This window comes from Lithobates pipiens, unplaced genomic scaffold (genome assembly GCF_037356315.1).
Source record: "Lithobates pipiens isolate NorthernLeopardFrog02 unplaced genomic scaffold, aLitPip1_a1.2 Scaffold_8, whole genome shotgun sequence".
Taxonomy (NCBI): domain Eukaryota; kingdom Metazoa; phylum Chordata; class Amphibia; order Anura; family Ranidae; genus Lithobates; species Lithobates pipiens.
In genome coordinates this window covers 191,514,899-191,539,754 of record NW_027507903.1, presented here as the reverse complement: position 1 = coordinate 191,539,754, position 24,856 = coordinate 191,514,899, and the positions used below count along the sequence as shown (strand labels likewise).

Here is a 24,856-nt window from a genome sequence, read left to right as displayed (position 1 = left end):
TATGATGTCCTCCCAGAATGAGAGCTGCACCGCCCCTCCATCACTTGATGGTGGGCAGGGGGCAAGTGGTTAAAGCCCAGTTCCACCCACCAGTGAAACTTACCTCCCCCCCTCCGGTGCCACATTTGGCACCTATCAGGTGGGAGGGGGGAATGGGTACCTGTTTTTGACAGGTACCCTTTCCCCACTTCCGAGGACAGCGCCGTCCCTCGAAAGTTCGGCCCCCCTCCTCCTTCCTATGCTGCTGGGCCAATTAGAAAGTGCAGAAGGTAACCGGCTATGAAGCCAAAAGGCTTCACTGCCAGGTTCCCTTACCTGGAATGGCAGCACCTAAGAGCCGATCCGAAGATTGGTCGGGTGCCGACATCATGGGAACCCTGGCCAGGTAAGTGTCCTAATATTAAAAGTCAGCAGCTGCAGTATTTGTAGCTGCTGACTTAGATTTTTTTTTTGTGAGGGGGTGGGGCCAGAACACTAAAGTGCAAGTTCATCTTTAGACCCCTTTCACACTGGGGCACTTTCCAGGTATTTTAGTGCCAAAAACAGCGTCTCTCAAGCTACCCCAGTGTGAAAGCTTGAGTGCTTTCACACTCGGGTGGTGCGCTTTCAGTATGGAAAAAAAAAAAAAAGTCCTGCAAGCAGCATCTTTGGGGCAGTATGGGAGCACTCCTCCACCGCCCCTGCCCATTGAAATGAATGGGCAGCGCTGCCGAAAGTACCTGCAAATCGCTTGGGATTTTTCTGTAAAGGCGAACTTACCCCTTAAGATTGAACTGCACATCACTAGGTTTCCTATGCTGGCCTTTTAGTTGCTAATCTGTGAACCTGGCTCCTGTTACAAACTATGATGCCTCTGGCCTGCGTCTTGCACATCGTTTTCAATGACTGGCCAACGTGTGGTAAACTCTGCAGAAAGGTGCCTGAGGAGGCCATGTTTTTAATTAGTCCCCCAAAAAAGGCATGTGCTGTGCACATGAGCCGCCTCTTTGTTCACTTCACAGGAGTACATAAAACGTAGACATTGAGGCGATAGGTTATAAAAGCCATTCCTTCTCCTTAATAAGAATGGTCTCCAGTCTTGTGTCCTCATGTGACCTGCTCAGTGTCCCCCTCCCCCACTCTCCTCGTATAGTAGCAGTGTGTGCAGTATAAGAGCCCTCAGCAGGTCTATATAATACTACGCTTTATTAGTAGGGTTGATCTGCTAGGTGGTGAGCGCCCCCAGCGGCAGACCTGGGGAATGACACGTCATCCCAGAGGGAGGCTCCGGCTTCATAGCAGCGCGATGATAAAACTATTCCCCGCCGAATGAAATACAAACGTTCACCGGCTTAGAAATGTCAGTCATTCCTTAGACCGTGTCACCAGGCCCGTGTATTCTCCTGTTATATACAGCCGCATTATGGCTGCAGCACTTCTCTGCATTGTGAAGCCGGCTACCGTTTTGGCTATGAAGCTAATTATAATGATTAAAAATGGCTGCTGCTGCCGCCGCCGCTGCAGTTCATATTCCTGTCAGCGCTGGAACAGCATGGTGATTTTGGTGCAACTGGCAGAGCACACCCCTCCCCCTCTCCCTCTCCCTCCTCAGACGCAGTACTGTCTCCGCTTCTCCTGACCTTTCCCAGCGCTGCCTAGAGGGGCGGGGGGAAGAGAAAAAGCGCGCCCAGCAAAACCACGCCCCACCTCATACATATGCAAACACCCCCGGCGCCAATTGGCGGCGGTCGAGGAGTGAAATCTAAACGGAGAACGCCATTGGTCAGAGCGTCGCAACATAAAATATGTAAATAAACGCCAATGCTAGTTTGAGCGTGGCTACATTTTCAGACATGTAACCCGCCGCGTTGTCTAGCTACTACTAGTAAAAGAGTGCGCAGTGGAAACAAACCGTGTCACCGCTGGATAAACGGATTTTCACGGGGTTTTAGGCCGGTGGAGGAGTGACCGTGATGTGGCCGTTATTTTTCGTTTATTAGATTTTAGAAAAAGGAAAGCGAGTTTGCGGCAAAGGTGTTACCCATCCCGGCGGCGGAGGGATCTGACCGGGCGGGCGCTGTACACCGGGACCCAAATACTAGGAGTTAAGAGGCGGCTGTGTCAGTAATAGAGCTCAGAGCTGGGAGGGCGGCGGTGTGAGCGGCTCCCTGGAATTATCACACCCCCGGATTACAGGCTGTCATGGAAGTGTGACCACCCACCCAACTACCTACCTGTGACTGTGGGGACATTAGTGGGCACCGGCCGGCACAGCGCTCCTTTTTTCTCCTCAGGATTTCATTACAAACATGCTGCTCTCTAAGTTCGGCTCCCTGGCACACATGTGTAGTCCGACCAGCATGGATCACTTACCGGTGAAGATCCTTCAGACAGGTACGGCACGGGGCGGGCACTTACCGGCCTCCCACCCCGGGTCCCCGGCACCCCCACTCATCATGTCTCCTCTCATTACAGTCAAGCCGGACAAGGAGCCCTTCGATAAGGTGTACCAGGTGGGCGCCGTGCTGGGCAGCGGGGGCTTCGGGACCGTCTACACCGGGAGCAGGATCGCTGATGGACTGCCGGTGAGAGGGGGATGGGGGTCTCATTTGGGGGGGGGGGGGGGGGTTATAGTATGACTGGGGGGGCTGTAGCTCTGCAAGGGGTGATTTGGGAGGGGGGTTCTAGCTCTGCAATGGCTGACATGGTCTCTAGCCTGGGGTGGTTGACATGGGCGTGGGGCGTTTAGATACCCAGTGGATGACAAGGGGATCTATAGTCTGGCATGAGTGTCAGGGGGTTCCAGCATGGGATTGGGGAGGGGATCTAGCCTGGCATTACACCTAGGATGGGTGACATGGAGGGGATAGCTCTGTTTGGGGTTGGTCTTCAGCCTACAATGGGTGACATTGAGGCATATGGGGCTCTACAGCCTAGGATGGGTGACATGGAAGGATGCTAGGGTATCTAGCCTTTGGGGTAGCCCTGCATCTATTGACTGGGGTTTTCATCCTGTGCATGTAATGGTTGTGTCCTGGAAGCAAGGATGGCATGTAAGGGTTGCCTGTGTGTGTTCTAGCCATGGAGGTAAGGGTAGCTTGTCTGCATGGAAGGGTCCTGTTTATGTTGATGTGGGAAGGGCTGATTGACCATGGCACAGTGTATCCCTGGTATATTTGTGCATATGAATGTGTATGGCACCACCCGGTGTAACATCACTGACAGCTCATGTTTTTCCTCCTAGGTTGCAGTAAAACACGTCGCCAAGGACAGGGTGACAGATTGGGGAACCTTGGTGAGTATTGATTGTGGTTTTGTTTATTGACTAGTGGAAGTGATGAAATGTAAATCACCTTTTTGATCTAGTGTTTACTTTCATGTAAGGGGGGATGGGTGGTGATATGGCTGGTTTTTCCTCCATCCTTGGCAATTGCAGATTAGCCGGGAATCTCCCTCAGTCTCCCTAAATGTCCTTTCTGACCTAAGATGGCAGTATACAATATATTAGATGATGTGGGGGTTGGGCATCCTGAGCAGAGGCTGAACAATGCTGTTTTTTTTCTCCCCAGAATGGAGTCATGGTGCCCTTGGAGATCGTCCTGCTGAAAAAAGTCGGCTCTGGCTTCCGAGGTGTCATCAAGCTGCTAGATTGGTATGAGAGAGCAGATGGATTCCTCATAGTCATGGAGAGACCAGAGCCGGTTAAGGACTTGTTTGATTTCATCACGGAGAAGGGGGCTCTAGATGAGGACACTGCTCGGGGCTTCTTTCGCCAGGTTCTGGAGTCTGTACGACATTGCTATAGCTGTGGGGTGGTTCACCGAGATATCAAAGATGAGAACCTGCTTGTGGATCTGAGGACTGGCGAGCTCAAGCTCATAGACTTTGGCTCTGGTGCGCTGCTGAAGGACACAGTCTACACTGATTTTGACGGTATGTTGAACTAATTTTTTCTCGTGAAAAGATGGAATTTTTTTTTTTTTTTTTTAATGCCAGCATAGTGTACATCTGGCCAGCTAGGATGTGGATGGTTGCTGTATCTGCAGCATTGAATTCCCTGCAGCCCCTCCCCTGTCTGATCCACACACAGTGCGGGCGATTCCTGTGTGTGACGCACCATACTTTCCATGCTGAGATGTGTGGGTGGGGGGGACTGCGTTATTTCTCTTTCCAATGCTTGATGTATATTCCAATGCTGTGTGTTTTTCTTTTTTTTTTTTCTAACTAGTGGCAACTATTTAATATGGATGTGGGGGGGTTGGTGGCTCCATGTTTGACTTTTTTTTTTTTTTTTTCCTGCAAGCCTATAAAGCCTGTCTAATGGCTCGCTTTATACACTGATGTGGTTTTTTTTTTTTTTCCGTGTCCCCTTCAGCTTTGTATGTGGGTTTTTTATTTATTTTTTCAATGAGCTGTGTGAGCCTGAGCTGATATGTAACCCTTGGCACAAACTGAGTGCTGGGTGTGCATGTGTGGGTTTATTTCCCTCCCTTGCTGTGGGCGTACATCTCCAAGATGACTGTAGCGGTCTCCTCATTTCACATCTGTTTGTTGTGAAACCCGAAGCTTCAGCTCACGTGACGGGTGCTCTGCAGATTCCAGGTTTTGTTTGGTTTCCAAGGAACAGTAGAGAACCAAGGGAGATGTGTGATGTGGCTGAGCCTTTGCATGGGGGGGGGGGGGGGGGGGAGGAATAGGAATAACAATACTGTTGCCTTTACTGTCTTGCAGCTAGCTTTTTTCCTAAGCAGAGTGATGGGATTGCTTAACCACCGCCCACCCCACCCCCCCACACCCTCCTTTTGTGTCTATTTTTGGAGTGCTACAGACGCCACGTGGTCCTTGAAAGGGAGCCTAGTAAACAGCTGATGCATACAGTGCTGTTCATTGCAATAGAATGGGGGAGGGTCAGTTAATTGTGGAGTCGTGTGTGTGTGTGTGTGTGTGTTTTTTTTTATTTATTTTTTTTACCTTTCTAGCATGTATTTGCTTACCTTGTGTGACCTTTTTTCTTTTTCTAAACCAAAGCTTTTTATTTTTTTCAGGGACAAGAGTATACAGTCCTCCAGAATGGGTCAAATACCACAGATATCATGGAAGATCAGCAACTGTGTGGTCGTTGGGTGTTCTTCTTTATGACATGGTGTGTGGGGATATCCCTTTTGAGCAAGATGAGGAAATTTTACGAGTCCGCTTATACTTCAGGAGAAGAATTTCCCCAGGTGTGTAGAAAATGATTTCTTGTAGCTTTTCAACTAGCATACAGATTTGTGTATGAATTTCTGTACAGCTGTGATTCCATTTTTTAATTGTATATTATTTCCTCCCAGAGTGCCAACAACTTATCAAATGGTGCCTTTCACTGAGGCCTTCTGACCGACCAACACTTGAACAGATTTTTGATCATCCGTGGATGTGCAAGGGTGACCTAGTGAAATCTGAGGACTGTGATTTAAGACTAAGGACAATTGACACAGATGCATCTAGCACAAGTTCAAGCAACGAGAGTTTGTGAAAAGATGAAGAAACTCACTGGGAGGGGGAACGTGAAGCAGAAAGTTGTGCTGCTGCCAATAACTACCGAGGAGGGACGTACATACACTACTCTATAGTCAAATCTTTATACAGGAATTTTTCTTTTCTGTCAGCATTTTTGCGGTTATCTCCCTGGATTGAGACTTTAATTTGGACAATATCTGAGAGTTGTAGGCCAATGCTTACACAAATGGACTGACCTTATTTACATAAGAAAGCAGTGACCTCTGAGTACATAGTATACTGTTTGCTCTCATAGAGCCTGGACTAGATTTTTATTTGCTTTTTGAGTGCCTTTTTTGAAAGCTGCTTAAGTGGGACTTTTCTGTTTTGTGTGCGTGGGTTTTTATTTTATATTTTCTTCCATTTGGGCCTGTGTATGTCCAAAGAAAATCCATTACCATGGGCCTTGCCGGTCTTATTGGAACAGCTCTGCCTGTATCAGTTGCGTTCAGCAAACTTGAGCAATTTTTTTTTTTTTTTTTTTTTTTTTTGCAGTGATGAGGCATGATTGCTATTTATTTTTTTTATAAACCATTCCTTTTACAAAGTACTACTTGCAACCTGTACTGTAATTTTGAACATGAATGCAGTGGTTTTATTTATAACATCTCCTATATCATTTATTCCACTTTCATCTCTACCACTGGGCAACACAGGACCGTTCTCCAAAACAATGTCATCCCACAAGTCTTAAGTGTGTATGGGCATGTTAAATGCACAATCAATGCAATATTAAGGACTTTTACTTTATTCCATATCTGTGTATTTAAACTTGTTTTTTCCTTGTAATATACAGTTATTTATTGCGATATTTAGACTATTTCTCACTATTTATTTTGGTTAATTTATTTGTCTAGATTTTTATTCAACACTGTGCTTCACACTGTTCTGAAGACCCCCCCCCCCCCCCCCCCCCCTTTTACCCTTTCCCAATGGAATCTCCTTGCGGAAGCTAGCTCTGCATTCCAGGGTTTTTTTTTTTTTTTTTTTCTCCCCTCTTCTCTCCACTAATATCGCCTTCCTTTCCATTGCTCTAGCAAGTTTGTTTTTAGATGGGTAATCCTTGTAAAAAGTCTAATTTAAGAAACACAGAAATGACTGACCTAAAAAGTTAGTTACTATGCCTTTTTGTGTCTGGTTTGGTTTACCAGAAATGTAAAATGCTTTTTTTTGACAACCTTTAAGTTATTGGCATTATACAGTCTCCATGCAGTGACTCTGGGAGGGCAAGTGGCAGAGTCATAACCTTAATTTATTAGCTGTGTTTTTTGTGCTCTGGCTGCATTTTATGCAGCTTGTTTATTTTTATTGTGTTTTTTTTTCTTTAACAGTGTGAAATGTATGGAGATCATATTTTTTATACAAGTATTTCAATTAAACTTTTTGTATATAACTTTTGTGTCATTACTGTTCTAAGGTCTTATTGGCAGTTAGAATGTTTAGTCTAAAAGAATGCATGTGTATGGCTGAATTGGGTCTTCTCTGCATTATAGACCATCCACTTTACACTTGAATAATTGTAATCTGCATCTGAGGGAAAACACCTTCCTGTGAGTTGAGATCTGTTTAGGCACAGGATTTCCCTGGAGGCAACACTGACATTTGCCTTCAGTGTGTCTGGGGCTAGGTCAAAACTGCAGTTGAGGAAACCAAGTGTAAGGCTGGGTTCAAACTAGTGCCAATTGGATGCTGTTTCCTCCCATGTTCAACTTGCTTTTCAGGAGACTGACTGGCTCTTGGTTGGGATGGCTGTGGAGCTGTTTGCAGAAGAGTCCTGTTTGTCTTCTGGTCTTTCAGGTCCAGATTCAGGCTTTTTGTTCCTGAAACAGTACAGGATCGCACCGGACCCCTGCTGTGAGCCACTGAACCCAGCCTAAAACAAAAGGGTCTGTGTGTGGGTCTGTGTCTGTGTGTGGGTCTGTGTCTGTGTGTGGGTCTGTGTCTGTGTGTGGGTCTGTGTCTGTGTGTGGGTCTGTGTCTGTGTGTGGGTCTGTGTCTGTGTGTGGGTCTGTGTCTGTGTGTGGGTCTGTGTCTGTGTGTGGGTCTGTGTCTGTGTGTGGGTCTGTGTCTGTGTGTGGGTCTGTGTCTGTGTGTGGGTCTGTGTCTGTGTGTGGGTCTGTGTCTGTGTGTGGGTCTGTCGGTCTGTGTGTGGGTCTGTCGGTCTGTGTGTGGGTCTGTCGGTCTGTGTGTGTGGGTCTGTGTGTGTGGGTCTGTGTCGGTCTGTGTGTGTGGGTCTGTCTTTTATTTTTTTATTTTTTAATTACCCTGGTGTTGGGCAATTTCACATCAACATGTTGATATGAAATTAAGGGAAAGTGTTTTTTTTTTTTTTTTTTTTTTAAAACCCCTGGCTTACACTATAATTCACATGTGAATCACACAGGAACTGCAGCACATTCCTGTGATTTTTTTTTTGATCCCATTAATTTTTAATGTGCTCAAATTGCACCAAAGTGCAGGCAATTTTTTATTTTTTTTTGCCCCCATCAAATGGTCATTTTACACCATGTGATCTGGTGTGGGTACACTGCACAGCATTTGTAATCCTTTTGGGGTGTCAACTTTTTGTATTGACACCCACAGTGGGTGGCAAACGGTGATTCCAATGCAGTGTTTTAAATGCAGGGATTGCTGCGTTTCCAGCACTGCATATGTGTAACCTAGACTTGGTCCACCTTTTAAAAAAAAAATGCTGTATGCAAAGTCTTTGAATGAAATTAGGGATGCACCGAAATTTCGGCCGCCGAAACATATCGGCCGAAAATGCCCTTTTCGGTAATTTGCCGAAAGAGAAAAACGGCCGATAATGGAGCCGAAAATGGGGTGTGGCCAGGGTAGGGGGCGGGGCTCCACCCCCCGCCCCTGGTGCGCGCATCATGAAAAGCTATATCTATATAGTGCGGGAGAGCCGTCTCCGCCGCCTGTTTGATCACAGCGTGGGAACATCACAGCTTTCAGTTCAATAGCTGTGTTCCCGGCCGCGCGCCATCACGTACAGCCCCTCCCCCTTGTCAGGGCACTTTGATAGACAGATCATCCGTCCAATCCTACGGGTGATCTGTCTGTCTATCAAAGTGCCCTGACAAGGGGGAGGGGCTGTACGTGACGGCGCGCGGCCGGGAACACACAGCTATTGAACTGAAAGCTGTGATGTTCCCCTGCTGTGATCAAACAGGCGACTGAGGCGACTCTCCTCCTCTTCTCTTCACAGGTTAGCTGCTATTAGAGGGGACACTGGCTGGCTGCTATGTGAGGGGACACACTGGCTGGCTGCATTGTATCAATTGTATCATGTGTGCAATTTCTGACCATCTCCTGTACCACGTCCCCTGTCTCTGACCATCTCCTGTACCACGTCCCCTGTCTCTGACCATCTCCTGTACCACGTCCCCTGTCTCTGACCATCTCCTGTACCACGTCCCCTGTCTCTGACCATCTCCTGTACCACGTCCCCTGTCTCTGACCATCTCCTGTACCACGTCCCCTGTCTCTGACCATCTCCTGTACCACGTCCCCTGTCTCTGACCATCTCCTGTACCACGTCCCCTGTCTCTGACCATCTCCTGTACCACGTCCTCAGTCTCTGACCATCTCCTGTACCACGTCCGCAGTCTCTGACCATCTCCTGTACCACGTCCGCAGTCTCTGATCATCTCCTGTACCACGTCCCCAGTCTCTGACCACCCCCTGTACCACGTCCCCAGTCTCTGACCACCCCCTGTACCACGTCCCCAGTCTCTGACCACCCCCTGTACCACGTCCCCAGTCTCTGACCACCCCCTGTACCATGTCCCCAGTCTCTGACCACCCCCTGTACCATGTCCCCAGTCTCTGACCACCCCCTGTACCATGTCCCCAGTCTCTGACCATCTCCTGTATAAAAATATTTTTTAAAAACAGTCATTTTCGGTATCGGTGCTGTTTCGGTATCGGTTTTGGTTTTCGGCCTAGTGTATTTTTCATTTTCGGTATCTGTTTCGGCACCAAAAAAACCATTCGGTGCATCCCTAAATGAAATACTTGTATAGCGCACAATGCAAACTGAATCGCCTCTAGGCGCTGTAAGTCTTTGTGGTTCCCCCCAAGGTTGTGGATGCCAGGCAGAGGCTTTCTGTAGACTCTCCTTCCAGCTGTCTGAAAGCCTATACCTTGGTACAGTTACTGAGTTGGTAGAAGTGTCAATGGACTAGGGTGTGGGTACACTCCACAATTCATTCACCGATCTCTAAATGCTGCCGTGGTATCAGTTTGCAACATTGTTGCACCCTAAATATAGATGCAACATGGTTTGCAAGTTACAGTTGGCCTTTAAACTAGTCATTAAAGCAGACATTCAGCCGAAAAAGGAACACTGGACATCTTAAGGACTATTTCTACAATGCCATTGAATAACCACCATTCATAAATGTTCAGTGCTGGTGAATGGGATAAAAAGGATTGGGTTGAGAGAATATAAAGAGAGAAATATACTGGCAACCACATTCAAAGACTAATTTCATGTAGCCCCGTAAAGCAAAAATTTGCTATACATACCTTTTTTCCTGCAGCCCCTCTGGTCCCACACAGTCGGTGGTGGCTTCTCTGTGGAAGTGTGCAGGAGAGGCAGCCGGTAAAGGACACCCCATAGTAACTATGGCTGACATCACTTCCCAGGCCTTTCACAGCCATTGTCTGTTCTCTCCTGTACACAGCATCTGCTGCTAGGGACCGGACTGGCTTCAGAAAAGTTGTGGCTAGCAATTTTTACCTTTGCAGGGTTGGATAGATTGGCCTTAAAGTAGCTGCCAGTAGATTTTAGTTTTTGGCTGAATTTTGTTTAACCACTTCCAGCCCAGGCCTATTCTGGCACTTTGCACCTTCCTGTATTTTTTTTTTTTTTTTCCTATAAAAGTACTCGGAACCGCTAAACATTTTTTGTACTCTCAGCCTATTTTATTTGAAAAAAAGTTTCAGGAATAAAAAAAAAGCGTGGTTAGCTCAATTTTCATATGTAAAAGACGTTAAGCTGAGTAAATACATAACATGTCAGTTAAAAATTGCACACGTTCATGGAATGGCATCAAACTTTGGTACTTAATCTCCATAAGTGGTGCTTTTTAAAATGTTTTACAGATTACCTGTTTATAGATAGAGGAGGGTTTGGGCTAGAATTATTTCTCTTGCTCGAACGTTTGCAGTGATACCTCACGTGGGGTTTGGACGTCCTTTACGTATGGCGGCATGACATCTGTATGCTTTCTCTTGTGTCCAGGGACGGGGGTGTGCTTTTTTTTTTTTGTTTAAGTTTAAATATCTTTACACTTTTTAATAAAAAAAATAATTTTTGATCACTTTTATTCCTATTACAAGGAATGTAAATATCTCTCGTAATAGGACTTGTGTGTGACAGATCCTCTTTATGGAGAGATGTGGGCTCTATACGTCCCCACATCTCTCCTCCAGCCTGGAATGTCTGAGGTCCAAAAAATAAAATAAAAGATCTCAGGCTTTCTAGCTGAGCCCCCAGCATTGTTTACTTCCGCCGGCCTGAAAAGGACATCATAACGTCGCGCCCAAGCCTTCGAGTCATAGAGACGGTTGTGGACCATCTGGTCCTTGGTTTTCTCTATGGCTGCCTTCCGGCGTTGGTTTTCTTTTTCCGGCTCCCCAATCGCATGGTGATCCTTGGGTGGGAAGTGGTCAATATCCATACATCTCAACGATATCCCTTTTTTTTTTAAATCTTATTCACCTGCACTGTACGCTTATGAATGGTGGAGCGGTGGCTATTTAATTTCATTGTAGAAATCACCCTTGAATGTCCAGTGTGTCCACTAATGGCTTACTTTATAGGCACAATGTACAAAGCAGATCCAAGCATCCCTGTACTTATTGCTGTGGAGGCCAAACACAGTGATTAAATGTAGACTGTACTACTGTTTACATTGGAAAGGCTGCCCCTTCACCTCACAACCAAAGAAGGTGGAACAAATTTAAAATGCAATCCATTGGAATCTTTCCTGTAAAATATGGGAACTCAGCCTGCTCTCCTCCAGACTGAGCAGACTTGTCCTGACACCCCCACTGCACAGACATTCACTGGGAAGCTCAATGTGCTGTTGCTTCTCCCCCCCCCCCCCCCCATCTTTTATGCAGCTGGCAACAGAGGGAATGTGATCACATAAAATAAAAAAAGGTGGGGGGTTATTTGTTTTTTTATATCTATACAAAATGTTTTGCTGTTAATTTCTATTTTAAACTGGGTATTTTACAATCACTTTAGCTCCTGAAGGCAAAGTATGTGCCAAGCATTTTAAACCCACTGGGGATAGGCATTATACTATATTAAAAAAGTTTATGGTAAAGTTCAAGCTGAGGATAACGTCTACTAAAAATGGTAATTTTAGGTAAATAGTCCTATCCTGTTATAAATTCAATAGATTAAAATATTGTCATAGGCCATTATCCAGGTTTTGTTCATGAACTATTTTCACTATTTAAAGTGTTTTTTTAGAATTGTGTACAATGTCTTTGCTATCATATGACAAGCATGAAGTCTTCTACTAAATTCACTATCGTGTGCTTCTTTCATGTATTTTAGTGGAGTAAAATGTACCCCTTTACACTTCGTATGTTACCATATTTCACCAGAAGGTGGCTCTACATATGAAATCAGAATTCCATTACAGGACAAACCTGTTGTGCTTTTTTTTTTTTGTCTTTTCAAATTGCAATACATACACAAGAAATATGGTTTACTTAAAAAAATAAAATAAAAATAACTGACCTTTGATACCAAAAATTTAAAGTGAACCTGTGGCCAGACTATGCACATTAACGACTTTACTTATTCTGAACAGGCAATAAAAGCATTTAACAGGTAACTCCATATGTGTGGAAAAAAAAAAGTAATATACCATATACTGTACAATTGAGATACAAGTAGTTATATTGTAATTGAATGTTATTAAAAATTACCTTTTCTTTTTAACCACTTGCCGCCCGCCCTAGAGGCAATTGACGGCTGCAAAGTGGTTGCATAATCCTGACCGGACGTCATATGACGTGATCAGGATTATGAGCCGCTGCGCGCCTCCGGGGGCGCGCATCGCGGCGATCGTTGTTGCGGGGTGTCAGTCTGACACCCGGCAACTACGATCTCGGTAAAGAGTCTCCGACGGAGACTCTTTACCACGTGATCAGCCGTGTCCAATCACGGCTGATCACAGTGTAAATGGGAAGAGCCGGTGATCGGCTTTCCCTCACTCACGTCTGTCAGACGCGAGTAGAGGAGAGCCAATCGGCTGCTCCTCTGACAGGGGGGGTCTGTGCTGATCGATTATCAGCACAGCCCCCCCGAGAATGCCCACACTGGACCACCAGGGATGCCACCAGACCACCAGGGAAAAGGTAATCCTCCCTAGACCACCAGGGATGCCAGTCAGCACAATGGATGCCAATCAGTGCCCATAATGGATGCCAATCAGTGCCCACAATGGGCATCACTGATTGGCATGCATTATTGTTTGGCACTGATTGGCATCCATTACTATAGTATAACACCAATGCCGCCTATCAGTGCCCACCTGTGCCGCCTATCAGTGCCCATCCATGCCCATCTGTGCCGCCTATCCATGCCCATCTGTGCCGCCTATCCATGCCCATCTGTGCCGCCAATCCGTGCCAGCTATCAGTGCCAATTTGTGCCACCTATCAGTGTCCGTCCGTGTCGCCCATCCGTGCCGCCTATCAGTGCCGCCTATCAGTGCCACTTCATTGGTGCCACATTGGTGCCCATCAGTGCCGCCTTATCAGTGCCCATCAGTGTAGCCCCATCAGTGCCCATCAGTGAAGGAGAAAATGTACTTATTTACAAAGTTTTGAAACTGAAACAAAAAAAAACATTTTTGTTTTCAAAATTTTCGGTAGTTTTTTATTTGTAGCGCAAAAATAAAAACCGTAGAGGTGATCAAATACCACCAAAATAAAGCTCCATTTGTGGGAAAAAAATGATAAAAATTTCATTTGGGTACAGTGTAGCATGACCACGCAATTGTCATTCAAAGTGCGACAGCGCTGAAAGCTCAAAATTGGTCTGGGCAGGAAGGTGTTTAAGTGCCCTGTATTGAAGTGGTTAATCTGCAGTGCTGTAATTTTCCATTAAAAGTCAATATGGTAGCTTAGAGGCATTCTGTACACAGGTGGTGTACAGAATGCCCCCAGAAATGTAATTTCCGGCTTGCGTTGATTGGTTTAAGGATTTTTCCAGAAGTCTGCACTAAGATACAAGTCAGATTTTGAGCAACCCCTGCAACAAAAATGTAATCTTTGATTGCATACTCCCAATAGGAAATCACGTCTAAAGGTATCCAGACCCTGCAAGTTTCCTCAGAGCCATGCAGGTTCAGTTGCTGATTTATAATTATAGAATCACTCCCATACAGATTCAACAGGAGCTCCAAGCTCCTGCAGAAAAAAATAAAAGTTAGCAGCTACAAATACTGTAGCTGCTGACTTTTAATATTGGGTCACTTACCTACCTGTCCAGGAATCCAGCGATGTCACCCGAGCCAATTTTTTCAATTGGCTATTGGGTTCCACCGCCACCATCTTCACTAAGTAAAACCAACAATGAAGGCTTGTGCCTTGTGTCAAAACTAGGTACCCGCTCCCCCAAAAAGGTGCCAAATGTGGCATTGTGTGTGGGGGGGGGGGAGGTAAACAAGCGAAGCTTTCCTTTTTGAGTGGAGCTCAGCTTTCACTCTGCCCATGGGTACAGACAAACAGCTATTCCTTCAGAATAATGAAAGGTAGGAATCTGGAACGTTTGTTAAAATACCTGCAATGTAAATTGGTCACCCACAGGAGATTGTTTTTTTTCTCAATAAAAGTGGAGTTACAATTTAATGGATATCTAAATGCACAAAACAACTTTCTTGTAAAATAGTATTTTTGTACTCCAGGTGCAATTCTTTTTTTTTGGCGTCCATTGAGGGACACATGAAGTTATGCTGTCTGGTTATACTGCCAACTACAGAAGGATTTTACACTGGCAAACATATATGTTGAAGGCTTTGCATATCTCCTGCTTCCAACCTTACAGGTCATGGAAGAACCAGACTTAGGTTTTGTTTGCACTCGCAGTAGGTGAGTGGTAAAAACATGCATCTCAGCCACATCTTTACTGTTCCCCCCCAACCACTCCCCCTTAAGCTGCAAAAACAGAGTGCACAGCTCAGAGGGCAGTAACACCCGGTTGTGCATGTTTTTAAGTGTTAACACATAATGCCTCCGCACCACCTGTTATCTACCCTCTGAAGGGTGATCTACCGTGGAACGCATCAGAAGGTACCACAACTGTAAATGACCCTTTGGAGGCCTGGTGTGCCTACCAGGAGTAGGTGAAGGAAAAGGATGTCATTAGACTTACACTGGGGCAGGTGAACGCTCTGACTTTCAGTAATATTCTTGATGATGATATCAAGGATAAATCTGAAGAGGTAGCTTTCCTCAAAGATTAGGCAATTCAGGCATGCCTTGGAAATAGCATCTACCTCTCAGTGCCGTGACCAAAATGCTCTGTGCATCTGCATGGCCAACAGACCCATACAAGACACAAACCTAGATACTTCTAGTATACCATCACAGTGGAAATGTAGGATGCCAGCTCTGTAAGCAAGGGATACACAGCTGTGGCCAAAAGTTTTGAGAATGACACAAATACTAATTTTCTCAAAGTCCACTGCCTCAATTTTTATGATGGCAATTTGCATATACACCAGATTGTTCCGAAGAGCGCTCAGATGAATTGCAATTAATTGCAAAGTCCCTCTTTGCCATGAAAATGAACGTAATCCCCCCAAAAAAAATTCCACTGTATTTGTGAAGAAGGCTTCAGGACGCCCAAGAAAGTCTAGAAAGCACCAGTACTGTCTCCTACAGTTGATTCACCTGCGGGATCGGGGGAACCACCAGTGCAGAGCTTGCTTGACAGCAGGCAGGTGTGAGTGCATCTGTACGCATAGTGAGGCAAAGACTTTTGGAGGATGGGCTGGTGTGGGTTATCCTCCTGGTGAGCAGCAAAGAAGCCACTTCTCTCCAGGAAAAAAATATCAGGGACAGACTGATATTCTGCAAAAGGTACATGGATTGGACTGTTGAGGACTGGAGTAAAGTCATTTTCTCTGATCAATCCCCTTTCCAATTGGGGCATCCGGAAAAAAAAACAAGTCTGGAGAAGAAAAGGTGAGCGCTACCATCAATCCTGTGTCATGCCAACAGTAAAGCACCCTGAGACCATTTATGTGTGGGATTGCTTCTCAGCCAAGGGAGTGGGGCTCACTCACAATTTTGCCCAAGAACACCATGCCATGAATAAAGAATGGTACGAATACATCCTCCGAGAGCAAATTCTTCCAACCATCCAAGAACAGTTTGGTTACGAACAATGTCTTTTTCAGCATGATGGAGCACCTTGCCATAAGGCAAAAGTAATAACTAAGTGGCTTGGAGAACATAACATCGACATTTTTGGTCCAATGCCAGGAAACTCTACAGACCTTAAGCCCATTGAGAATGTGTGGTCAATCCACAAGAGGTGGGTGAACAAAAAACCCCCCACAAATTCTGACAAACTCCAAGCATTGATTATGCAAGAATGGGCTGCCATTAGTCAGGATGTGACCCAGAAGTTGATTGACAGCATGCCAGGGCAAATTGCAGAGGTCTTAAAAAAGAAGGGTCAACACTGCAAATATTGACTCTCTGCATAAACTTAACCACTTACAGACTGGACCATTTTGCTGGTCAAAGACCAGACCACTTTTTGCGATTCTGCACTGCGTCGCTTTAACTGACAATTGCGCGGTCGTGCGACGTGGGTCCCAAACAAAATTGATGTCCTTTTTTTCCCCACAAATAGAGCTTTCTTTTGGTGGTATTTGATCACCTCTGCGGTTTTTATTTTTTGCGCTATTAACAAAAATAGAGCGACAATTTTGAAAAAACGCATTATTTTTTACTTTTTGTTATAATAAATATCCCCCAAAAATATATAAAAAAACATTTTTTTCCCTCAGTTTAGGCCGATACGTATTCTTCTACATATTTTTGGTAAAAAAAAAATCGCAATACGCGATTATTGATTGCTTTGCGCAAAAGTTATAGCGTTTACAAAATAGGGATAGTTTTATGGCATTTTTATTAATAATTTTTTTTTTATTTTTTTTTTTTTTTACTAGTAATGGCGGCGATCAGCAATTTTTATTGTGGCGGACACATCGGACATTTTTGACACATTTTTGGGACCATTGTCATTTATGCAGTAATCACTGCTATATAAATGCAGTGATTCCTGTGTAAATGACACTGGCAGTGAAAGGGTTAACCAGTGGGTGGCAGTGTAGGGGTTAAGTGTTCCTAGGGGTGTGTTACTAACTGTGGGGGGGTTGGGCTTTAATTTAGTGAACACTGATCTCTGCTCCAATCACATGGAGCAGAGATTAGCGTGGCTAGTTGCTAGACAGAATGGAGAAATGCTGTTTACAACGGCATTTCTTCATTCGGCCGCTCCGTGAGACAATCGCGGGTATGCCCGCGGCGATCGAGTCTGCGGGTCCCGCGACCGGACTCATGGGGGTCTCAACCAGCGCGGGAGCGCGCCGCCGGCAGCGCGCTCCCGATGGCAGGGCGGCAAATTTAAAGGGACGTACAGGTACGCCCATTTGCCTGCCCGTGCCATTCTGCCGACGTACATCGGCGTGCGCTGGTCGGCAAGTGGTTAATGTAATTGTCAATAAAAGCCTTTGACATGTATGAAATGCTTGTAATCATACTTCAGTATACCATAGTAACATCTGACAAAAAGATCTAAAAACACAGAAGCAGCAGACTTTGTGAAAATGAAAATTTGTGTCATTGTCAAAACTTTTGGCCATTGCTGTACAGTGGTGGTGAAGAAATTTCTTTTGAGGGACTGATCCAATTCTGACACAGTCTTTGCAGTTGTAGGAGCTCTGAAAGACCCAGGGCTGGAAGCTGCAGGGTGATCCTCCAAATGTAGAATAGTGCATAGGGTAAAAATGGTCTCTTGTACGTCTGAGGTAATGGCTCTGCTGCTAACTAGCTATTAAATAAAATGGACCAAAAAAATGACTTAAGCGCTGCACATGTGGCCAACTGAGAATAATTGTATGCAATTAAAATTGAATAGTGTATGAGGGATCAATTAAAATAAAAAATGAGCTGATCAGTAAAATGTCAGCCTGTACATATAAAAATCATATAAACTAGTAAAAAAATGGAGGTAAATCTGTGTGTAAGTCATACACATAAAGAATAATCCTAGAGGTATAGAATTAGGAACAAATAGCAGTCAGTAGCCCACACTGCTGGTAAAAGATAGGCCGTCTCCTGGAGCAGGTTGGGAACCCAGACATTACAATAGAAGAAAAAGGCAAAGGAGAGGCGCCAAGCCGCCAATATTGAGGCAAACGTCAGTGGGGAGTTTGATCCAGGCTGAAGCCGCCGGGGTGACAGGTCTGCTGTGAGACTTTGTGCAGGGGTATCAACAAGCCGCTGGGAGGCCACCACGAGGGAGCCAAGCTATCAGAGGAGCTGTCAGATGTCAATGATGCAGGAGCCAATCACAAACACATTTCGGAGGCCAAGCCCTGTCTCCTTCTTTAGTCTTTTTTTCCAGTAGCGCTGCAGAAAAGACACCCATCCTACTAGCAAAAACCTGAAGCATGTTGGGTAGAGGAAGCGTTATCTTGGGTTGGCTTTGAATCAAAGAAAAACAGGTTATTGGCGCTGTTGCTGGGTTAAGAGAGATACAATATAACTGTCCACTTAAAAAAATAGTCCTATGGTATAATAACAGGGTGAGGAGGGGATCAACTATGTAAAGCAAGTGGGCAAGGAACCTTGTACATTCTTGTTGATAGTCCGTACTCCAGGGCAAGCCTTCAAGGGGAAGCAGAAAGCAGACTCCAAATACATGCAAAAAAACAGAAAAGGCGCCTCCAGATTAGGACCTGTTACATTTAATAAATATACAGGTGCTTTCTTCCACTTACATATGATAAGGACAAGTTGCAGCACAAATAGTCCTCTTTGTAGTGGCATCTACCTAGCGTTGTTAGCCTGTGAGGGAAGATCCGTCCATAAGAGAGAGACCTTTTTTCTGTTAGTGTCAGGAAAACTTGTCAAAAGCGATTCATGCTGATAATATGCAAGCCAAGCAGCAAACAGAAATTACACGTGCTCTGGATTTAGACAAGTACACACTATAGGGGATGTGCTTTGTTCATATTTCATGTCTGAGGTTTACAACCACTTTAAGATCACAAGTGAAACAAAGGTAAGACTACCCTGTCCACAGGGCAACAATGCTGTGTAATTTCACTAAAGGATGAACAGCTTTGTATTAAAAAAATATTGGATCTTCTGGCAGGATCAACAGGTAAAGTTACCAGGGTGAGAGTTCAGAAAAACAAAAACTGCTGTGTTAATGTTAGTGACAGACTGCATAAAATATATACATTTTAATATCTTAAAATTTTACTTTGTGTAAATAATGATCTTGATCGTTTAAAGCGGAGGTCCACCCTAAAGTGGAGCTTCCGCTCATTGGAACCACCCCCTCCGTCGCCACAATTGGCACCTTTCAGGGGGGAAGGGGGTGCAGATACCTGTACAGTACAGGTAACTGCACCCACTTCCGGCATAGATATCTGCAGAAGGTACGCCCCTTTCCGCAGAATCTACGCCCCTTTCCGAAAGTCCCCCGCTGTCTGCTGGGAAACACACGGATCCCAGAGACAGCGGGGACCATCCTTATTGCGCAGCGCGACTCGCGCATGCGCAGTAGGGAACCGGGAAATGAAGTCGCAAGGCTCCACTTCCTAATTCCCATACCCAAGATGGTGGCGGCAGCACCCGAGAGACGACCGAGAGATCAGCTTGGGGTGCTGACATCGCGGGTGCGCTGGGCGGGTAAGTGTCATTATTTTAAAAGTCAGCAGCTGCAGTATTTGTAGCTGCTGGCTTTTAAAAAAAAAAAACGGCGGACTCCCGCTTTAATAAGCACTGAGATACAGTATATTACCAAAGAAAACAGGCTCTGGGCTCCCTCTGGTGACTGATGATCATTTTCTGGAGTATATGTAAGTGGAACTAAGGACAAAATGATAAAAATTATATATATAATGCCGTCAGTCACTAGCATTAACACAGTCTGCTAGTCTTTCTTTTTCTGAGACCTGTAATATGGTTTTATTACCTGTTTATCCTGCCAGTAAGTCTGTTATTTTTCAACTTCTTTTAACAGATCAAGCTGTCCAGCAATAGTGGCATTTAGAAATTTTAGACAAACCATTTAACAATGATATGTCTTATTTATTTATCCCAAAAGGGAAAAAAAACTATTTCCTTACTGTAACTTTTAAAACGTGTTACAGTAGCTGTAGTTAACTTGTTATTTATTTTATGTAACTTCAATTTAAAATGTTTGTAAACCCCATTCATGAAATTTGATCTAAGCACATATATATGTAGTGTTTACTTATCTCTCTCCAAAGCTCTAAGTGTTGTTTCTCTCTGATGCTCCATTCCTCTGTTATCAGCATGAATCACTTCTGACAAATTCTCCAACACATTTGATAACAAGCTGAAAATTTGTTTTGGGAGGGAGATTAGCAGGGAGCTTGTCTATTTAGTTTACAGCTCTGCATGTTCCTTCGTTCCTCTGCCTATGTGGATAATACAGTCTGCACTTTTCAAAGGGTGTAGAAAGGGGAAGACTGCAAATATAAAGCTAAAACTTATGTAGGGAGATTTGTTTTATCTCTGTGTATCATCTGGGGCTGTTCGCTTTACTGGGTATATATGAGGGTTTACAACCACTTTAAATCTTCTAGTCCATGTAACACTACCCTCTCCACAGGTTGACAATGTTGCTGTCCAAGGGTGGCCAAGTTGATTCTCCATAGATACAGTGGAGTGAGTGTAGCCACCCTAAGGAGATGCTGCTGGTAGAATCACTCGGTGTAAATTAAGGTAAAAAAGCTTAAAAAAGAAAACGAATGCAGAACCTGTAAGGTAAGAAATATTGAAGTTGTCATTGTAGACTTGCTCTTGAAAGCTGCATGCTCAAGGTCTATGATCCGAATGCTTCTTTCTCTGCCTGGTATATTACTAACTTGGAACAAGCATGTTGATATTGCAGAGGTTCTGCATCAGAACCGGCACCACTTCTAGAAGATGAGAAGCAACAGGTTCTACTGATGGATGACTGTGGCTAATACAAACAATTATGACATCTTCAAAATGTAACTGGACAGTACTATGCATGTTTTACTCTATTATACAGTGCTTTGGGGCACCATTCACAATGAATTGCACTGAAAAGCACTACACATAGATCAGGTCCGCTGTGGCAATGCTTGATAATGTGTATGTTTTGCCATGTGTTGTGAAGGAGCCCTGATGATTGAAATATTTCAAAAACAAATAATCTCTAGCTATTTTTCTGGTTGGCAGATCCCCACAGGTGTAAGCTTTCCAGTAAGTTTCCCACCATGTCGCTCAATACTCATAATAAAGGACTCATCAAACAGTGGTTCCCCACCTTACAAATTTGTCCAACCCTGGTATTTTGACATTATTTGCTAATGCTGCCTAAACCCAATTGTCTAATTTTTCAGTGAAGGGTTGTATTTTTTTAACAATGAATCATGTTTATAGGCCACTTTGATAATTACAATATTTAATGTTTACAGTACGGAAAAAGAATTCAAAACCATCATTTAATAATCAGTAGCACAGATGCAAACAGAAATGCTTGTAATTTCTGCAGTGCCATAACTAGAACCTTTAGGGCCTTGGTGCGAGAAACCATAAAAGGACCCCCTGACCCCCGGACGGGGCCCTTGCCTCTGAGTCTGGTGGTGAAACACCAAGGCCCGGTTGCAAGTGGGACCCTTGTGACCTTGTTAGTTCTGCCATTGGTGTCAGTAGTTTTTTATTTTTATTTATTTATTTATTTTTTCACAATTTTTTTAGTAGCTCTGTTGATCGGCTGGTGAGATATCAAGGGTCTAAACAGGCCTCTGCTGTTCCACCTTTGAGTCAATGAATGGAGATTAAGGACACAGACATCAAACTCCTTCTCAACAAACAGAGCAGCCACAAGGGACACTTATCGTTCAGTTTAAGTGAGTACTGTCCCTTTTGCTGATTTAATAAAAATATTTAAACTTAAACTTTGCTACAAAACATTTGTATATACAGCTATTTTTCTACTGGGGAGGTTTTTACATTTTTCGCACACATATGTTAAAATCTGCATTTTTGATAACATTAGTTTGGAGGGATTTGAAGTTAATGCTATCTAAAAGAAGAGGTACTGTAGAATAAAATGGTGGCAGTATACATTTTCAGTGTCACATGATATTTACACAACTGTTTAGTAAATGCATATTTTTACAAAAAAATATAATATAATACCAATGTCTTTGATAAAATATAAAAGATGAGATTGTGTTGAGTAAATAGATGCCAAACATGTCAAGAGGGCTAACAAGTTCTTTACATGTTAGCAATGTCTCCCTTGCCCTCCACTGCAGCTGATTGCAGTACAGTTTGTGGAACATTCTCAGTATTGATGGTGGTACTCTTGCCTTCCTGAGTCAGAGATCTGCTATGCAGGGAATTGCAGGATGCTAATGTAAGGAAAAATTTGGATATTTACACTAGCTGTATTAAGAAAAATATCTTAAGGGACTGAATTAAATATTGATCTTTTATGTCAAGGCAGTTCAGTTTTAAATGCAGTATACACAAGCATGTTTTGTCTGGCTTTGAAAGCAGAAAAGCATTATGAATCTATCATAATACCCTAATATTTGTGGTCATTCGGCATATGCGTTCAACTGGGAATTAATGTACATCCTTCATAAAATTTATTTTACAAATGCAGTATAATTATACTAACTAGAAATTATCCTTGCCCTCCGTATTGTGTAGCTTTAATATTAATCGTATGAATGGAAAAGCTAGTAATGCTAAATTTTTAATGGGGTAGCCTACTAATAGTGAGAAATTAAAAACAAAACAAGAAACATTAGCATTAGGTTTTAATAGGACTATTGGACTATTTATTTAGGCATCATACCAGGTGATTAACAGGCAGCACCTGTTATGTAAATGGAGAATGTGTGGTCTGCTAGCTCCCTCTCTTGGTGTGTTTATATACACATATATATTTATATATATATATATATATATATATATATATATATATATATACAGCTTGTATAAATATATATATATATATATATATATATATATATATATTTTTTTTTTATTTTTTTTAATTGTTAATTTTTACTTTTTGCACATTTTATTACATTTTTTTATAAATGCTACTTTTGACAGATCTTGATATATACTGTATACATTTTATATATATATATATATATATATACATTATACATCAAGCTCCGTCGAAAGTAGCATTTATAAAAAAAATTTTAATAAAATGTGCAAAAAGTAAAAATTAACATGTAATTAGAATCTTTTTGAAGAATCTTACTGTCTTATTGTCTGTTTCTCCTGTTAACTGCTTTGGCAGAATTTATCAAAGCTGTGTCCTTGGTACATAAAAAAAAAAAGTCACCTCTAGCTGACCGCACTGCTGATTTGAGTTGTATTGAAATGAAAACACTTCCCAAAGAATCTAAAGAATCTTGGTCTTCCTAGTGTATTGGATTTCTGATCCCCTTTTGCACACACTACTGTTTCTTGTAGTGACACAGGGGTCAAAAGGAGGAAGCATCACTTGCAGCAGGGAACCAAAAAAACTGACACTTTACAGAATTGAAGATTCTTTAAGAGGCAGCTTCTTTTGAATACAACAGAGTATGGTGGAGTGGGCTGTAGAAGTGAGTATTTTTCTAAGTTGTAAGGGGAGATGTTATTTTATGTTTTTATCTGTATTTAACATTACTGTACAAACTGCTCTCATACAAGCTGAAGCCCATTTAAACGAGGCTTTGCTATCAACTAGTATTTTGTGTTATCTCTAAACATTAAAATAAAACTATTTGCCATTCCATCTGTTGTTAGATATAATGTAGTATAAGGCCCTAACAGTGAGACTAATGCCCCATACACACGATCAGAAATTCCCCCAGCAAAAGTCTGATGTGAGCTTTTGGTTGGAAAATCCGACTGTGTGTATGCTCCATCTGACTTTTGCTGGTGAAATTCCCGCCAGCAAAAGATTGAGAGCAGGTTCTCTATTTTTTAGTCGGAAAAAGTTCAGATCGGAAATTCCGATCATCTGTACAAATTCCGACATGCAAAATTCCTACGCATGCTCGTAAACAATTCAACGCATGCTCGGAAGCATTGGACTTCATTTTCTCAGTTCGTCGTAGTTGTTGTACGTCACCTTGTTCTTGACGGTTGAAACTTCAGAGAACTTTTGTGTGACCATGTGTATGCAAGCCAAGTTGAGCGGAATTCCATCAGAAAAAGTTTTTTCCAACGGAAAATCAGCTCGTGTTTACGGGACATTAGTCTTTAAAACAGTGCAAAAGGAAAAGCACTCTAGCTACAGTAACCAATAGAGATCTATCATAGAGTGGTCAATCTTTAGTAAAGTAAATTCTGACAGTGTTCACTGTACAATGCAGTAAAGCCTAATTGGTTGCTTTTGGTTACTACAATTGGCACCATGATCTTTAAGCTGGCCATATATGGATCACAATTCGGATGGTTCAGCAGGAACGGGCCACATTTTTATCCATATATGGGCAAGGTGGTTGTACAGAAGTCAATCTACCAATTAACATCTATACAACCACGCTGTCGGATTTTTGTTGCTCGATCAGTGCCACCGTCTATAGCCTGCAACACTGGTCAGTGTATTCTGATGGCAAGGAAAGCTACCCGCCGTCAAGATACAATACAGGGAGGATTCCTCCATCCACCTTCAAATGTATGCATAGTGGAATCAAGTCAAAATGACTCATCTATGGCCAGCATTACCACCAAATGATGGATTGCTTGACAAAGGTTTCATCATTGCATGGCATCATTTTTTTACTCTGAAAGGTATAGAACTCATGCAGTTCATGTTAAAGAGAAAGCAGAGGAAAATTAGACTTTTGGAGGCAAAGCTAAAGAAAAATTAAAAAAATTTGGTAGGACCACTGAAGTTTACCTCAGAGTTTGTTAAAGTGGTAGTATACTGTACTTTTTTATTTTTATCTACAGGTAAGCTTATAATAAAGCTTACCTGTAGGTTAAATGAGTATCTCCTTGTGACATTCCTTCAGAGCTTTGTGCTGAGGCT

The 24,856-nt window shown here is 43.3% G+C and overlaps 1 protein-coding gene across 2 annotated transcripts; it reads left to right on the top strand.

Moving 5' to 3' along the window:
* Window positions 1–1,811: 1,811 nt before the first annotated feature.
* PIM3 (Pim-3 proto-oncogene, serine/threonine kinase) lies at window positions 1,812–6,910 on the top strand. Of its 2 annotated transcripts, XM_077472551.1 has the most exons (6): window positions 1,815–2,373; window positions 2,455–2,564; window positions 3,224–3,274; window positions 3,549–3,912; window positions 5,025–5,201; window positions 5,310–6,910. In XM_077472551.1, the coding sequence occupies exons 1-6, from the start codon at window positions 2,289–2,291 to the stop codon at window positions 5,492–5,494; spliced, it is 972 nt and encodes a 323-aa protein (XP_077328677.1). In that variant the 5' UTR covers window positions 1,815–2,288; the 3' UTR covers window positions 5,495–6,910. The 2 variants fall into 2 exon arrangements, with proteins under 2 accessions (XP_077328676.1, XP_077328677.1); XM_077472550.1 differs by having other exon boundaries at window positions 1,812–2,564.
* The last annotated feature ends 17,946 nt before the right edge of the window (window positions 6,911–24,856 follow it).

What these genes read in the sequence shown, in the direction of transcription:
- PIM3 (XM_077472550.1), top strand. Translation starts at nt 2,289, where the DNA reads ATGCTGCTCTCTAAGTTCGGCTCCCTGGCACACATGTGTAGTCCGACC. An exon ending in GGATCGCTGATGGACTGCCG is followed by an intron (nt 2,565 to 3,223) that starts GTGAGAGGGGGA and finishes TTTTCCTCCTAG; the next exon opens with GTTGCAGTAAAACACGTCGC. An exon ending in CAGGAGAAGAATTTCCCCAG is followed by an intron (nt 5,202 to 5,309) that starts GTGTGTAGAAAA and finishes ATTTCCTCCCAG; the next exon opens with AGTGCCAACAACTTATCAAA.